Below are 18,316 nucleotides of genomic sequence, written 5' to 3'. Positions count from 1 at the left end.
GACTGTTCTGCCTGCCTTGTGAGTGGCAAGACTGGCCACCACGCTCCCCCACCCCTGCAACCTCTCGCCTGGCCCTCCCAGCCCTGGGAACACCTGCAGTTGGACATTTGTGGTGAGATCCATGGAGTTCCCCACCACCAATGCTTCATGGTGGTCGCCTATGATCTACACTCAAAATGGCCTGAACTCACCACTTCCGGCACTGTGACCTCACAGATCATCATCGACTTCCTGGACTCTCTTTTCTCTCGCTGGGGCCTCCCAAAGACCATCGCCACTGACAACGGCCCTCAGCTGGTCTCTGCTGAGTTCACTGCTTATCTCGAAAGCAAGGGCATCCGTCATATATGCACTGCGTACTACCACCCCCAGGCCAATGGCGGCGTTGAACGTTTTCACCAGTCACTGAAGAACGGCCTCAGAGCACACATGGCCCAAGGGTGCTCTTTCACGCAGGCCATCCGTCACACTCTGCTGCACTATCGGGCCACACAGCACTCGACCACAGGCGTCTCCCCAGCCTCTCTCATGCTAGGCCGGGAACTGTGCATGCCCCTTGACAGGCTCCGCCCCTCCACACCCCAGGCACCTCCCTCTGGGGTCAGAGCCTCAGTCACTCGTCAGCAGATGCGGATGAAGCAACGGTTTGACCAGTCAAAACGAACCAGGGTGCTAGACATCAATGTGTCAGACTGGGTCAGGGTCCACAGGCCCCACAGGGACAATAAAATGGCTTCATACTGGTCCTCTCCTCTCCAAGTCACCCGTCAGCTGGGCCCAGCCACCTACCTCCTCAGCGATGGCACTCGGTGGCACTCCAGTCGTCTACGGAAGGTGTCAGCTCCGCCACACACAGCTGGTGACACAACCATAGCCATTCCCTCAGCATGGCGAGACGCCCCGGGGCTTCATGCAGCTCCTACACGGGCCCCAGACATTTCTGGGCCTCAGCTTCCCCTGCCTTCTCCCTCCCCACCTTGGCCTGCCCAGCCTCAGGCCACCCCGCGACCTGTTCGCACACGTTTACGCCCTGGCCACCTAGAGGACTTTGTGTCAACTTTTCATGTTTGAAATCCTGCCAGGGGGGGAATGTTATGTCTGCACACATCGACAGTGCTGCATTTGATTTGGTGCTGTTCTATTGTGCTGGGATCGATTGGTGATGCCTGCGGGCTCTGGGTTGTTTGATCGGGTCTTGCCTGTGATGCTGTGTCAGTCTAAATAAAGAATGCAACATAGAGGTTGTGTCGAGCGACGGCGCTGTGTCCTGACGTGATTTCTAAATACAATAGTATGTACCACCAGAAGGAATTTCATCATGTTTCAGATGGAGAAAAGGCTTTACCCTAATACAGGGAGGGGCAACTCTGATGATACAGAGGGCCACAAGAATGGTATCCTCACTACCAGAGGGCCAGATTGTGGCTGTGCACTTCTACCAGTGGGGTGCTGTAACCCCATCACTCAGTTTATTAATTATAGCTGCTAATTTAATGAAAACAATGAAACATACACTACCGTTCAAAAGTTTGGGATCACCCAAACAATTTCGTGTTTTCCATGAAAAGTCACACTTATTCACCACCATATGTTGTGAAATGAATAGAAAATAGAGTCAAGACATTGACAAGGTTAGAAATAATGATTTTTATTTGAAATAAGATTTTTTTTACATCAAACTTTGCTTTCGTTAAAGAATCCTCCATTTGCAGCAATTACAGCATTGCAGACCTTTGGCATTCTAGCTGTTAATTTGTTGAGGTAATCTGGAGAAATTGCACCCCACGCTTCCAGAAGCAGCTCCCACAAGTTGGATTGGTTGGATGGGCACTTCTTTGAGCAGATTGAGTTTCTGGAGCATCACATTTGTGGGGTCAATTAAACGCTCAAAATGGCCAGAAAAAGAGAACTTTCATCTGAAACTCGACAGTCTATTCTTGTTCTTAGAAATGAAGGCTATTCCATGCGAGAAATTGCTAAGAAATTGAAGATTTCCTACACCGGTGTGTACTACTCCCTTCAGAGGACAGCACAAACAGGCTCTAACAGGTACTATTTAATGAAGATGCCAGTTGGGGACCTGTGAGGCGTCTGTTTCTCAAACTAGAGACTCTAATGTACTTATCTTCTTGCTCAGTTGTGCAACGCGGCCTCCCACTTCTTTTTCTACTCTGGTTAGAGCCTGTTTGTGCTGTCCTCTGAAGGGAGTAGTAAACACCGGTGTAGGAAATCTTCAATTTCTTAGCAATTTCTCGCATGGAATAGCCTTCATTTCTAAGAACAAGAATAGACTGTCGAGTTTCAGATGAAAGTTCTCTTTTTCTGGCCATTTTGAGCGTTTAATTGACCCCACAAATGTGATGCTCCAGAAACTCAATCTGCTCAAAGAAGTGCCCATCCAACCAATCCAACTTGTGGGAGCTGCTTCTGGAAGCGTGGGGTGCAATTTCTCCAGATTACCTCAACAAATTAACAGCTAGAATGCCAAAGGTCTGCAATGCTGTAATTGCTGCAAATGGAGGATTCTTTGACGAAAGCAAAGTTTGATGTAAAAAAAATCTTATTTCAAATACAAATCATTATTTCTAACCTTGTCAATGTCTTGACTCTATTTTCTATTCATTTCACAACATATGGTGGTGAATAAGTGTGACTTTTCATGGCAAACACAAAATTGTTTGGGTGATCCCAAACTTTTGAACGGTAGTGTATACTGGTAATCAAAGTTTATATACCAACATTTCTATTTACTGAGCTTAACACAGAAACAAAACGTCCACATTCCTGAGTGACAGACGTTATTTCAGTGCAAAAATCATCATTCAGTAACGGTACAAAAGTCAACGTTCACACCGAGTACAACAACTAATCTTCATGTGTGTAGTGTATTTCTACTCTGCCCCCCCCCCCCCAGTCCAGGACACCTTCGAATAGACATGCGCTGAGCTCAAAATGCCAAATGGACTGCATGTTATACACTAGCGCTTTGCTGGTCTACCGACCACTCAGAGCCCTTATTTACCATCTAGTATGCCTCTCTCTCTCTCTCACACACACACACACACACACACACTCTGATGCAGCCACCGAGACTCACCCACAGCTGCTGTTCATGTGCAGCGGCTCCGGCCATCTCTCCTGCTCACAGCTCCCTGTGTCACCATCTGACAAGGGCTTCTGTGCGTTAGCAAGCTCAAGGGAAACGGCAGAAGACGCCGTGAGAGAGGACTGCCATGTAGACATGGCTTTGGTAAAGAGGCTCTGCTTTCGGTGTACTTTTCCTCCGAGGTCAGCGATGATAGCGGCTCTGGCACTTCCAGTGTACCCGCCATATTTGTCGTTGTGCGTGGTACTGTAGTGGCGACTGAAGGTGAAATCCTTCATGGCTGCTTGTGTGTGCAGGCACACTAAACACACAGCGTTGCCTTTGAATTCCGTGAAGAGACGTTGTGTTTCCCAGCTTGCCTGCAAGACGCGGTTCTCTAGGTCAACTTTTCTTTTTTGCCGCTCATGTCTCTCCTCGTCACGTGTCGTTGCGGAAAAGGACCGCTGAGACCAAGACGAGACCACGCGCAAGCAGTTGCTTGGCTACAGGCCTATTGTGTTTCAAGGGAGCGCCCTCTATCAGAGGACAGTATAATTACAACTGGAATCTGGTTCAAACGTGGTCAAATGGCCCGCTTGCTTCCAACGCCTGTGTTTTCCGCTTCCGGTGCGGGAAGATGGCGGCGCAAATTCACTTTTGCGGCGGCCTCACCCAGTACTGTCCATACAGTGTCTTTGTCCACGTCTGCATCTAAGTATGCCTTCGTTTGATGGCTGGGAGAGCTGGCGTTGGATCGGCTGGGAGAGCTTGGTCTGCTACTTCCTGTGGGCCCGGGGACCACGGTCCTGCCTGGACCGGCTAAGCTAACTGCTAGCCCATGCAGACCAGCAGTTCCGACAGTCATCCTGCCTGCGTTTGTTCGCCTGGACAGTGATTGTTTTTTTTTGTTTTTTAGTTTAGATATATGTGTTAGTTTGTATATGTGTTCTTGCAGTTCTTGTAGTTTTTGGAAGTGTTTTTGTCTTTGTGTTGTTCTGCTGTGGGCTGGGGGAAACCATGTTTCGGGTCAGATAAAGTACAGATGTCAAGGAGTATTCAAATGTATATTTAGAAGGCCAGAAAATACGCTAGAATGTTGCTAAAGACTTACAATGGGGGGTAAACTGTTGATATTTTTCAACAGGCCACACACAACTGTGTACTTGTGTATAGGTATTTTCAGATCACATCCTATAATTTAGCCTCAACTGATGAAACAACATTTTTTTTGTTTCTACATCTGTACACTATGCAAATCCAAAATGTTTGTTTAACAATATGGAATTCTGTCTGACAGGATTATTGGATTGTTGTTTTTTATGCCCATTGTGTTTTGTCTGCAGGTTCTTGTTGCTGTAGCAGCTGATTCCTTGAACAGTCTACGGAGGAGTAAAAGAGAATGGATCATTCCTCCAACCAAAGTGGAGGAAAACACGGACTACTCCCAGAAGCAGTACATTGCCAAAGTCAGTCTTGGACCTAAGATATGGTTTTAAACGCCATTATTTCGGTTTACCTTTTAAAAACCACTGCTCTCAATACCCCCAAAACAAAAACCTTGACACATGGTTTTTGAATAATTAGAAAAAATGAGTTACTCTGTCAATTCCATCACATTGATTTTTCACCTGATACAATTGCGTTTTCTCGTTGTCTTTTAACAGGATTTGTGGATAAGTCTATCAAACCAACAAAATGCCCTCGTGCTTTCTGTTTCAGATCCGATCAGATCGTAATGATAAACAAGGGAACATCTTGTACTCCCTGAAAGGGGCCGGAGCCGATGAGGCTCCTTTCAACTTGTTTGTTGTGGACCCTGAAAATGGCGAAGTTCACTTGACTGGAAGTCTAGACCGGGAGACCATACATCAATACAATGTGAGTGTGAGAGGTCAGAAATTGTGTAATGAGGTGCTTAGGATAGAGGCCTGAGCCCCAAGTGTCTTTGTTGTTTCTTCTTCCATGTCTTGATGCATGCTCAATAACCCAGGTAAGGAAATACCAGGAAGGTGAATCAGTTCATCTGGACACAGCGTTTTACGGAGAGAAACGTTCCATCACTCATCTGAGTGATGCAGGTGAGACTGAAGAGGTCACTCAGATGAGTGATGCAGGTGAGACTGAAGAGGTCACTCAGATGAGTGATGCAGGTGAGACTGAAGAGGTCACTCAGATGAGTGATGGAACATTTCTCTCTCCATGAATGCTGTGTCCAGATGAACTGATTCAACTTTCTGTGATTTCTTCTTCCATGTTTTCACAATTTCCCGTGAGGTACTTCAGGAAAGACACAAAACATTTGGCCAAATGACAGAAAATGATTGCCAGTAATTATACAGCAAACACTACTCTACTGGATGGACATGAAGCCGTTATAATCAAGCGAGGAAAGTAAATCAAATGCACTTTTCGAAAACGTCCTTTCGAAACCATTTTAAAAAGTACTCATAGAGGATGCAAAACATCTCAAAAGGTTGGTGCTCCGTATGTTTCCAAGTCTTGGCTCACGTGACCCCTGCATAACAGACTGTGTTGATACAGATGCTGGTGCTCCAACGAACATTGTAGTTACGGTTAGATATTTTGGGTCCTCAACATTGGCCACCTTCTCCCCATCATAGAACTGCATGTGACGCAGCTATGTCTGATAAGACCCTAGTCTGTTCCAACTTGTAGCTTCCACTCTGCCGCCCAAGACGTGTGTAAGGCAGCGCCATCTTGAGGCTATTCTCTGCTGCTTCAGTGATATTTTGGATGTAGGTATTTTCTCATCTTCTCCCTCAATACTGAACACGCTGAAGGCCCTGAAGAGGGATTGGGCTGCAAAACCCCTATATCCTGCTTTGACATCCCTCCAGTCATCTAGATGCCTTTGTTGATTTGCTTCTCATACCTGCTCAGGTGCTGATGTTTGGCATTAGATGTATGCAAAACTGTGTCTGTCACAAATCAACACCAGGAAAGAAGTTTTTTGCCATTGTCCAGTCAATAAATCAATTATATAAGCAAAGGTGCATCTAAAGTTTGAGTTATTGTGCAACATTTAAGCAGAGGAGTTGCAGTGCGTGTTAAGGTAGGTGGACCACCTCCTCTAGTGGCGAAAGGGGGTAACACTGGCTATTCAAGCCATGCCATCACAAATAGCATTTGAGGTAAAAAGGGCACCAGCAAGACTAGACTAGCAGTAGACTGTAAAATGCCTTGATGATATACTTGATAAACTTGATGATATACTTGATGATATACTTGATAAACTTGATGATATACTTGATGATATACTTGATAAACTTGATAATATACTTGACGAATTAGGGCCCTGTCCTGCATAACTATGCACAGGTGACCTTGTAAGAGCGGCTAACTACCTTTTGACCCACCTTTATGAGTCACCTCCTCATATCAGTTTGAACATGTTAGTTGCCATTTGAGTCTATTTTAATATTGAACTAGGTATAGTTCAGCAATTTTGTGATTTTTGGTTCATATGTCATTCTTGACTTGATAGGATTTAATAGCTTTTTGGCATCTTTTTAATATATTTGGCTGCCCTTTTTGCAAAAGACTACCACAGGCTCCCTGTGCGATTAAAATGTGTTCTATTATGAAATATTTCAAAACACATGCTAAGCATCTTTTTTGCCTGTTGGAACTGAAGAGTCAAAAATATGAACCATGACAATGTTGGACGACAGCGTTGAGGACAGGATGATGAGCTGTTCTGAGGTTGATGATGATAACACATGCTGATGATGGTGGTGATCGCGATGATGGTAACAGTTTCGATTTCTCTCTTTTCAGCTGTCAGGTATTGCCAAGTACAGGGATGGCTCTCTGGTAGAGCCGCCCATTGAATTAAGGATTGAGGTTTTGGATCAAAATGACAACGCTCCAATTTTCCGTACAATTGAACCAGCGGCTGTTGAGGAGCTCAGCCCTGCAGGCAAGTGTTAACTCAACTGTGTGTTGGTAGCTCGAGTAAACATGGGCTTGAGTATTATTGTCACAAACTCCCTTAACTGTGCTTCTTGCATTTTCTAAAAGTTTCAACAGCAGCCTACACAGCCTGGTTATAAGTGGAACACAACCTCAGCATAGGCAGTCTTGATTATTTTGTTTTCTGTTCATACTAAAACCTTTATTGCTGCTAATGTGTGAAAACCTTTGCTTGGATGACACATAGCCATCAATGTTAAGATATTAAGATAAAAAAGATGGCGGCGCAAATTCACGTTGGCAGCGGCCTCACCCAGTACCGTCCATGCAGTGTCTTTGTCCACGTCTAAGTTTGTCTTCGTTTGATGGCTGGGAGAGCTGGCGTTAGATCGGCTGGGGGGGCCTGGTCTAATGCATGAGGTGGGCCCAGGGACTATGGCCTTGCCTGGAGCTGCGCCCGAGGAGGAAGCACCCCATGCGATCTGACAGGAAGTGGATGTAGCCCATGCAGACCGGCAGTTCTTACAGTCAGCCCGGTGTTTGCTCTCTTGGGCAGTGACTTTTTTTTCTTCTTTTGATGGATATACATACGTATGTGTTTTTGTAGTTTTTCTGTAGTTTGGGTATGTGTGTTCTTGTAGTCTGGATGTGTTTTTGTCTTTGTGTTGCACTGCTGTGGGCTGGAGGAAGCAATATGTCGTTGAAACCACAAATAAATGTTCCTGATTCCTGAATGTTAAATTCGAGTTTCCGAGTTGCAAAATTCTACTGCATTTTTGTATCATTTGCCTATGCAGCATGAAATGTCAGGGATGACACATTTTCCCACTGACTGTGGAGAGGAAAGTCAAGACTGACAGACATTCTGATCTTTTCATAGGTACTTTGGTCACGAAAATCCACGCCTCAGACGCAGATAAGCCAGGGCATCTAAACTCCAAGATAGCTTACACCATAACTGACCAGCAGCCACCAGGACAAGATATGTTCTACCTCACCAGGGATGGAGATCTCCTCATCAAAAACGCTGGACTGGACAGAGAGGTAGAGTTCAGCCTTTCACACCCAGACTGCTCTGTTTTTGTATTGAACAAGAGCCAAGAGAAAACGGTTTTTTAGGCAGACCAGACCACTTCAACGAAGAACTAAAGGAGAACTAAACCCGAGTTTGCTGTCCAGCAACTCCGGAATAGGAGCAGTTTTCACTCACAGTACTCCATTTACCTCTCACTACTCCACTTACTCCACTACTCCGCTTACCTCTCACTACTCCACTTACTCCACTACTCCACTTACCTCTCACTTCTCCACTTACCTCTCACTACTCCACTTACTCCACTACTCCACTTACCTCTCACTACTCCACTTACTCCACTACTCCACTTACCTCTCACTACTCCACTACTCCACTTACCTCTCACTACTCCACTTACTCCACTACTCCACTTACCTCTCACTACTCCACTTACTCCACTACTCCACTTACCTCTCACTACTCCACTTACCTCTCACTACTCCACTTACTCCACTACTCCACTTACCTCTCACTACTCCACTTACTCCACTTACCTCTCACTTCTCCACTTAACCTCTCACTACTCCACTTACCTCTCACTTCTCCACTTAACCTCTCACTACTCCACTTACCTCTCACTACTCCACTTACTCCACTACTCCACTACTCCACTTACCTCTCACTACTCCACTTACTCCACTACTCCACTTACCTCTCACTACTCCAATTACCTCTCACTACTCCACTTACTCCACTACTCCACTTACCTCTCACTACTCCACTTACTCCACTACTCCACTTACTCCACTTACCATCCTGTCCTGTACAGCACATAATTACTGATGCAATTCCAGTTGCACTCACAATAAAGACGTGCATTGTCCATGGTTGTCCAGAGTGAGTTGTGAAAGGTGTCCCAGAGACAAAAGACCGTCCACTCTGAATGCTGTCATCTCAAGTATTCTGGAGAGAAACGCCGTACATCTGTTGCAAAGCTGTCAGATTCTGTTTTGCTATATTCTATTTGCATTATTTATTTGTTTGTTTGTTTATTTATTTATGTTGGTTCAAATTACGTCTTTTGTGCCCCTTGTTAAATAAATTCAAATGGTTATTCATTTGTCTTGCAGGCCCATGACACGTATGTTCTGATCGTGAAAGGTCAGGACCTGGATGGCAGCCCAGAGGGGAACACTGGAACTGGCACTGTCACCATCCAAATCAAAGACGTGAATGACAACCCCCCCACTTTGGAGAAAGAGGAGGTAGCATTGAATGATACTTATAAGAAATAATCATTACATTTATATAGCGCTTTTCTAGACACCCAAAGCGCGTCACATTGAAGGAGGTAACTCACTTCAACCACCACCAATGTAGCACCACCTGGGTGATGCCGGTATGTTTTAATATATATATATATATATATATACAGTGGATCCGGAAAGTATTCACACCCCTTCACTTTCCCCACATTTTGTTATGTTACAGCCTTATTCCAAAATGGATTAAATTCCTTTTTTTTCTCATCAATCTACATACAATACCCCATAATGACAAAGTGAAAAAAGTTTTGTAGAAATTTTTGCAAATTTATTAAAAATAAAAAACTGAAATATTGCATGTACATAAGTATTCACACCTTTTACTCAGTACTTGGTTGGGGCACCCTTGGCAGCAATTACAGCCTCAAGTCTTCCTGTATGATAGTACAAGCTTGGCACACCTATATTTGGGGTATTTCTCCCATTCTTCTCTGCAGATCCTCTCGAGCTCTGTAAGGTTAGATGGGGAGTGTCGCTGCACAGCTATTTTCAGGTCTTTCCAGAGATGTTCAATGGGGTTCAAGTCTGGGCTCTGGCTGGGCCACTCAATGACATTCACAGACTTGTCCCGAAGCCACTCCTTCGTTGTCTTGGCTGTGTGCGTAGGGTCGTTGTCATGTTGAAAGGTAAACCTTCACCCCAGTCTGAGGTCCTGAGTGCTCTGGACCAGGTTTTCATCAAGGATCTCTCTGTACTTTGCTCCATTCATCTTTCCCTCGATCCTGACTAGTCTCCCAGTTCCTGCCACTGAAGAACATCCCCACAGCATGATGCTGCCACCACCATGCTTCACTGTAGGGATGGTATTAGCAAGGTGATGAGAGGTGCCTGGTTTCCTCCAGTTGTGACGTTTGGCATTCAGGCCAAAGAGTTCAATCTTGGTTTCATCAGACCAGAGAATCTTGTTTCTCATGGTCTGAGAGTCCTTTAGGTGCTTTCTGGCAAACTCCAAGTGGGCTGTCATGTGCCTTTTACTGAGCAGAGGCTTCCGTCTGGCCACTCTACCGTAAAGGCCTGATTGGTGGAGTGCTGCAGAGATGGTTGTCCTTCTGGAAGGTTCTCCCATCTCCACAGAGGAACGCTGGAGCTCTGTCAGAGTGACCATCAGGTTCTTGGTCACCTCCCTGACCAAGGCCCTTCTCCCCCGATTGCTCAGTTTGGCTGGGCAGCCAGCTCTAGGAAGAGTGCTGGTGGATCCAAACTTCTTCCATTTACGAATGATGGAGACCACTGTGCTCTTCGGGACCTTCAAAGCTGTAAAAAAAAATTTGTACCTTTCCCCAGATCTGTGCCTCGATACAATCCTGTCTCGGAGGTCCACAGACAATTCCTTTGACTTCATGGCTTGGTTTCTTCTCTGACATGCACTGTCAACAGTGGGACCTTATGTAGACAGGTGTGTGCCTTTCCAAATCATGTCCAATCAATTGAATTTACTACAGGTGGACTCCAATTAAGATGTAGAAACATCTCAACGATGATCAGTGGAAACAGGATGAACCTGAGCTCAATTTTGAGTGTCATAGCAAAGGGTGTGAATACTTATGTACATGCAATATTTGCTTTTTTTATTTTTAATATATTTGCCAAAATTTCTACAAAACCTTTTTCACTTTATCATTATGAGGTATTGTGTGTAGATTGATGAAAAAAAAAGGAATTTAATCCATTTTGGAATAAGGCTGTAACATAACAAAATGTGGGGAAAGTGAAGGGGTGTGAATACTTTCCGGATGCACTGTATGTATATATATATAAACTTAGCACAAAAAGTAAGGAAATGTGTGTTTGGTGGATTATGTCTTTGTTGTAGCAATGCTTCTTGGCAATAAATCTTATATCAGGCAGCTGATTGTCAGCACCTGGGGTACCAGAAGCTCAAAACAAGAGTCAATAGCAACAGCAAAATAAGCTGTTTGGCATTGGCAGAGAAGATTTGGCAAATTTTTCATGGATGCAACCCACATACTCAGCTCTGCTGCTCATCCCACAAATGCATGTTCCTTACAAATGTGGCCCCATTTAAAAGGGAAATAAACAGGCTTTGCAACGGTATAAGATTTATTGCCAAGAAGCATTGTTACAACAAAGACATCATCCACCAAACACACATTTCCTTACTTTTTGTGCTAAGTATATATACATATATATATATAATTTTCTCAGTTTTTCTCCCAATTGTACTTGGCCAATTACCCCACTCCTCCAAGCTGTCCTGGTCTCTGCTCCACTCCCTCTGCTGATCCGGGGAGGGCTGCAGACTACCACATGCCTCCTCCCATACATGTGGAGTCACCAGCCGCTTCTTTTCACCTGACAGTGAGGAGTTTCACAAGGGGGAGGTAGCGTGTGGGAGGATCATGCTATTCCCACCTGTCCCCCCTAACCAGCGCCCCGATCGACCAGAGGAGGCGCTAGTGCAGCGACCAAGACACACCTGCAGACATGGACAATTGTGTCTGTAGGGACGCCCGACCAAGCCGGAGGTAACATGGGGATTCGAACCGGCAATCCCCGTGTTGGTAGGCAACGAAATAGATCGCCACACCACCCGGACGCTATTTTTAATTATTTTAAATCATTTTTCCAGTTAACTAACAACAAACATCCTCAACACGCGATACCGGGAACTCATCTTGTAGTTCCTTAAGTTAGTTTTAGTGACATAACACATTTCCATGATGATAAGCTCTTGACCCTGATAGAAAAACAGATAATGGCAATAGAGATCATGTATTCCAAAAAGTAGGTATTCTCCAGAGGGACTCGTGTTTCCTGACCCCTTACCCCAACATGTTGGACTGATGTCACAGATGGTTCGAGCAAAATTAATTTGAATAAAGCCATTGACCGATCCTCACAGAAGTGCTTACAAAGTAGGAGTTTAATGACAAAGACCAAAGAAAAGCTTAATTGTGTATAATCGGAGTGGTACTGTATTATTTGAATTTATTCTACTGAATTTTCTTTTCTCTCTTTTTGTTTTTCCACCCCACAAAACACATTTTAGATGTGTTGTTCCCCTCAGTTCTCCATTCACCTTTATTATTCCTGATATTAGCTGCAGTCAATTCTGAATGATCATGTGTTAGAAATGTAGGCAAATAAGCTGCATCCCTTCACTATTTTTACCATATTTTTTTCTAAATTAAATTTAAATTATTTTTTTCTAAAGAAATTCATTATATTTTTTCAAAATATCATATATTTTTATTATACCATTATATTTTTTCAGCATAATCTATAATTTCATTTTATTATTTCTCTTGAGCATACAAGTTGTGTTTTTTCTAATGGGCTAGGCCGCCAGGCTATATGTTTATTTATTTGTTTTTGTTTTTGTTTTTTTTTTGCATTTCAATGTTGAATTTTTGGTTGGTGTTTTTTTCTGTTTGTTTTTTTTCTATGTAAATATAAACATTGATTTCATATATGTATATACAATATTTTGTATATACATATATACATTTGTATATACAAAATTTCAATAAAACCAGTTGTGGAAAAGGAAATGTAGGCAAACAAATAAATATTTCAGCCCCAGCCTGTTGTCAATGCCTGAATCCCTCGTTGGGCCTGAGATGCCGGTTGTTCTTGATTTTATCTGGGCATGATTCAAACAACCCAGACTTCTGTCAAGTTTGCTTTTATTTCTGTGCAGCACTATTGAACAATATCTGCATGTGTTTTCCCTGCAGTACGAGGGCAGTATTGAGGAGAACACTGAGGGTGTGGAGGTGATGAGGCTCAAAGCACAGGACCTGGACATGGAGTACACGGAAAACTGGGAGGCTGTGTTTGAAATTGTCAAGGGTAATGAGGCTGGCTACTTCAGCATCATGACCGATCCCAGGACCAACGAGGGTATCCTCATGCTGGACAAGGTATGGCTGATCTAGCTCCGCCGTGTTATCTAGAATGTTGTGAGAGTCGGCCTGAAATTGAAACACTAATAAGGTCTAACATCAGTGATGACTTCAGTCATCATGTGTTTTGTACTGTCTCTTCCTACAGAAAGGGAAAAGTAAAGGTAAAAGGTAGAATTCTGTTTTCTAATTTTCTCTTTTCAAAAGAACTCCTCCAGTTCAGCTTCTCAGCTGATCTTTTTTAGCGAGACTCGTGACCTCATCAGATACCCTCATTTACATACAGCCAATCAGATCAGAGCAAACTATGAAACTCCACCCACACTCACTGCCAACCACTGCTTGCACTTCTCAATCAAAGGTCCGCTCATGAATATTCATACAATTAGACCACACCTACACTGTTTTTGAGATAACTGAGAACAGTAATGTATAGAAATATTAAAAAAAAACACTATGTTGGGCAGTTATAAGTAATTCGAGAATAAGAAAAATTTTGTTGAATGTTTTATTATGACATGTTTGAGGTTTTTTTTAGACATTAAAATGAAATCTAATTTTGGTCCGACTTTGAAAATATCTGTATTCTCAGACGGCACAGTTGAAAAAATAAGGGGCCGCAAATAATCAATTATCATTTTTATGTTTGTAAAACTGTCCTATTAAAGACTCATTGTTATATTTTTATCTGGAATTGGTTTTTTCCATTATTTTGTGCTGTTCTCCAGGCTGTAGACTATGAAGATGTGAAGGATCTTGAGCTGGGGCTGGCTGTGAGGAACAAAGCTCTGCTACATCCTGCAGCCGGAGGTGGAAGTGGGGCAACAATAGGAATAGGTGGTGGGGGAGGAGCAGGAGGAGGAGGCGGTGGAGGAGGAGGCGGTGGTGGAGGAGGAGGAAGTGGAGGAGCAGGAGGTGGAGCAGGAGGAGGTGGAGGAACAGGAGGAGGGGCAGGTGGCAGTGGGACTTGGGGAACATGGACAGGAACTGGAACTGGAGGATCTTTATGGTCAACTGGAACAACTTCCATGGGAACATTCAAAACGTATCCGATTAAAATCAATGTAAAGAACCAGCCCGAAGGGCCTCGTTTCGAGCCCAAAGTCAAAGCCATTCCCCTGTCAGAAGGAGGTGAAACCATCAACATGAATGACGTCATTGCTACGTTCCCAGCACTGGACCAAGACACTGGGAAACCTGCTGAGAATGTCAGGTCTGTGCACACACACACACACACACACACACACACACACACAAACACACACACGGTTGCACAGAATATATTTGCCATAAAAATAGCAACAATGAATTTGTGCTATAATTCCTTTCTGCCGTAGGTATGCCAAGGGTTTTGACCCTGACGGCTGGCTGACGATCGATCCAGAAACGGCTGAGATTAAACTCAACAAGATGCCTGACAGAGAGTCACCGTTTCTGGTGAACGGGACCTACGTTGCTAAAGTGCTGTGTATATCAGACGGTGAGCTCTTCTACCACACACTGTCTGTCCACATGGGATGTAGTTCAGGACACATCCATTTCAGCAAAAGTCCACCATGGAATTCAAATAGTTCAGGTCAAAACGATGTAGACCTGAACAAGAATGTACCGAGACAAGTTGACACGTAATATGTGCTGTTGCACTTTAAAACACAAAGTAACGACAAGCATAGCTAACACAAGCAGATAAATGAAGAAAAAAAAAGATATAGATTAATTCATTTGTATGAATATGTCAGGAATATACACATACACAAAAGGAAATTAAGACGGGAAGAATGCAAAGAATGCCAGGGATATGGGTGAGGCTTCCCCACCCATATCCCTGGCAGAGGTCCCTGGGTAGTTAAAAAGCTCCTCAGTGGCAAGGCGCCAGGTGTGGATGAGATTCGCCCTGAGATGCTGAAGGCTCTGGACATTGTTGGGCTGTCTTGGTTGACGCGCCTCCTCAGTGTCGTGTGGAGGTCGGGGACAGTACCTGTGGAGTGGCAGACTGGGCTGGTGGTTCCCATATTCAAAAAGGGGACCGGAGGGCGTGCTCCAATTATTGGGGCATCACATTGCTCAGCCTCCCTGGGGAAGTCTACTCTAAGGTGCTGGAAAGGAGGCTCCGACCGATTGTCGAACCTCAGATCTAGGAGGAACAATGCGGATTCCGTCCTGGCCGTGGAACAACGGACCAACTCTTTACCCTTGTGGAAGTGCTGAGGGGGGCATGGGAGTTTGACCAGTCAGTCTACATGTGTTTTGTGGACTTGGAGAAGGCTTACAATCGTGTACCCCGGGGCACTCTGTGGGGAGTTCTGCTGGAGTATGGGGTACCGGGGCAGTTGCTACAAGCCAGCCAGTCCTTGTATAACCAAAGTGAGAGCTGTGTTCGCATTCTTGGCACAAAATCAAACATGTTTTCGGTGGGTGTGGGACTCCACCAAGGTTGTCCCTTGTCTCCGATTCTGTTTGTCATATTCATGGACAGGATCTCAAGGTGCAGCCAAGGTGAGGAGTGTGTCTGTTTTGGGAACCTCAGAACTGCATCTCAGCTCTTCGCAGATGATGTGGTTTTGTTGGTTTCATCAGAACACGACCTCCAGCATGCACTGGGGCGGTTTGCAGCTGAGTGTGAAATGGCCGGGATGAGAGTCAGCACCTCCAAGTCTGAGGCCACGGTTCTCTAACGGAAAATGGTGGATTGCTCCCTCCGGGTTGGGGATGAGTTGTTGCCTCAAGCGAAGGAGTTCAAGTATCTCGGGATCTTGTTCACGAGTGAGGGTAGGATGGAGCGGGAGATTGACAGGTGGATTGGTGCAGCATCAGCAGTAATGTGGACGTTGTACTGGACCGTTGTGGTGAAGAGGGAGCTGAGCTGGAAGGCAAAGCTCTCAATTTACCAGTCAGTCTTCATTCCAATCCTCACCTATGGTCATGAGCTTTGGGTAGTGACCGAAAGAGTGAGATCGCGGATACAAGAGGCTGAAATGAGTTTCCTCCAGAGGGTGTCTGGGCTCAGCCTTAGAGATAGGGTGAGGAGCTCAGACATCCGGAGGGAACTTGGAGTAGAGCCGCTGCTCCTTTGCATTGAAAGGAGCCAGTTGAGATGGTTCGGGCATCTGATCAGGATGCCTCCTGGGCGCCTTCCTTTGGAGGTTTACCGGGCACGGCCAACTGGGAGGAGACCCCGGGGTAGACCAAGAACTCGCCGGAGGGACTACGTGTCCAGTCTGGCCTGGGAACACCTTGGGATCCCCCAGGAGGAGCTGGAGGGCGTTGCTGGAGAGAGGGACGCCACCACGACCCGACCCCGGACAAGCGGCTGAAGATGAGATGAGATGAGACAATGCAATGAAGCCAAATCCTCGAAAGCAAGCTATAGTGGTGTAGCTGGTGAAGGTTTGTACATCAGCTAAGGCTCTGATAATAATACATATTTGTTTGAGAGAGGTCTAATACATACAAGATCGAAGCCAGAAAACTGTCTTGATATGCATAATAATATCTGCATTTATACATTTGGAGATCTCGGCCTACTAAATAAACATTTCTGGATAAAATGTGAGGAGGAAAAGTAGAGCAAACTCAACTGTAGGCTAGACTGTACCAAGCTCAATTTTAACAGTATCCGCCAGCCTAACTACTACTACTACTACTTTCGGCTGCTCCCGTTAGGGGTCAGGACAGCGGATCATCCGTTTCCATCTCTTCCTGTCCTCTGCGTCTTCCTCTGTCACACCAGCCACCTGTGTGTCCTCCATCACCACAACCATAAACCTCCTCTTTGGCCTTCCTCTTCTCCTCTTCCCCGGCAGCTCCATATTCAGCATCCTTCTCCCAATATACCCAGCATCTCTCCTCCACACATGTCCAAACCGTCTCAATCTTGTCTCTCTTGCTTTGTCTCCAAACCGTCCAACCTGAGCTGTCCCTCTAATATACTCGTTCCTAATCCTGTCTTTCTTCATCACTCCCAATGAAAATCTTATCATCTTCATCTCTGCCACCTCCAGCTCCATCTCCTGTCTTTTCATCAGTGCCACTGTCTCCAAACCATATAACATAGCTGATCTCCCAACCATCTTGTAAACGTTCCCTTTATCTCTTGCTGGTCCCCTTCTGTCACAAATCACTCCTGACACTCTTCTCCACCCACTCCACCTTGCCTGCACTCTCTTTTTCACCTCTCTTCTGCACTCCCTGTTACTTTGGACAGTTGACCCCAAGTATTTAAACTCATAATTTAAACTCATAATCCGCCAGCTTAACACACTTACATTTTCCATGCACTCTTTTTATTTCTAAAAAAAAATTAAAAAGTAAATTTAAAGCTCCTATTGCCACTGTGGCTATTTTTTCAAGGATGTAAATTTGTGCCATTGTCAATTCGAGAGCAACACAGTTTAGCATCTAAATATTGATGCAAAGAAGGTTGCATACCAAAAGGGGGAGTGAAAGTTACACCACTGAAAAAATTCTCTCCAAAAAAAAAAAGAAAAAAAAAAGACAGGGACGAGTTCTAAGAAGGTAATTATGGCATAGAGATCTGACCTTTCCTCATTCTTGTGTTGCTCTGTGCAGACATGCCTTCTAAAACAGCCACTGGAACCATCGCCATCCAGGTGGAAGACTTTAATGACCACTGTCCAACCGTCACCAGTGCAGTCCACACTACGTGCACCAGCATTGGAGCTGTAACTGTGACTGCTAAGGATGAGGATGTGTTCCCTAACCAAGCTCCTTTCAGCTTCTCCATTATCCCAGAAGACACAAAGGGCCACTGGGTGGTAGAGCATCTTAATGGTGAGGGTGATGATACAAAGTAACAAATAAGCACACCAGCAACAATGACAATGATACCACACTTTTCTAATTTCTGAGGTACAACAAAATGTTACAACTGTACAAACTGGTACAATTAGCTACAGATTTTTGCATTTTACCCTTAGCCTGTAGCAGAGGCCACTTGCACTAGCCATATTTTTTAGGGTCATCTACCTCTGAACAGAAAGCCTTATTTCAATCAGTCCCTTTATAATAAATACTAATTTTGTAGGAAGATATGCACAGACAAGGCATAGTGGAAGATATGTAGCTGTACATA

At 44.7% G+C, this 18,316-nt stretch overlaps 1 protein-coding gene across 1 annotated transcript in view; it reads left to right on the top strand.

The window, feature by feature from the left end:
• LOC130109766 (desmoglein-2.1-like) overlaps positions 1-18,316 on the top strand; it is a 46,484-nt gene that overhangs the window by 19,924 nt on the left and 8,244 nt on the right. Inside the window, exons 4-12 of the mRNA XM_056276748.1 lie at positions 4,429-4,551; positions 4,805-4,963; positions 6,884-7,025; positions 7,899-8,062; positions 9,164-9,298; positions 13,057-13,242; positions 13,953-14,437; positions 14,562-14,704; positions 17,794-18,015. Of these exons, the coding sequence (XP_056132723.1) occupies positions 4,429-4,551; positions 4,805-4,963; positions 6,884-7,025; positions 7,899-8,062; positions 9,164-9,298; positions 13,057-13,242; positions 13,953-14,437; positions 14,562-14,704; positions 17,794-18,015 (1,759 nt within the window). The remainder of the gene's footprint in view (positions 1-4,428; positions 4,552-4,804; positions 4,964-6,883; positions 7,026-7,898; positions 8,063-9,163; positions 9,299-13,056; positions 13,243-13,952; positions 14,438-14,561; positions 14,705-17,793; positions 18,016-18,316) is intronic.

This window comes from Lampris incognitus, chromosome 3 (assembly GCF_029633865.1).
Source record: "Lampris incognitus isolate fLamInc1 chromosome 3, fLamInc1.hap2, whole genome shotgun sequence".
Lineage (NCBI taxonomy): Eukaryota > Metazoa > Chordata > Actinopteri > Lampriformes > Lampridae > Lampris > Lampris incognitus.
The sequence above is the reverse complement of the archived record's forward strand: the minus strand, read 5'-3'. Positions and strand labels throughout refer to the sequence as shown.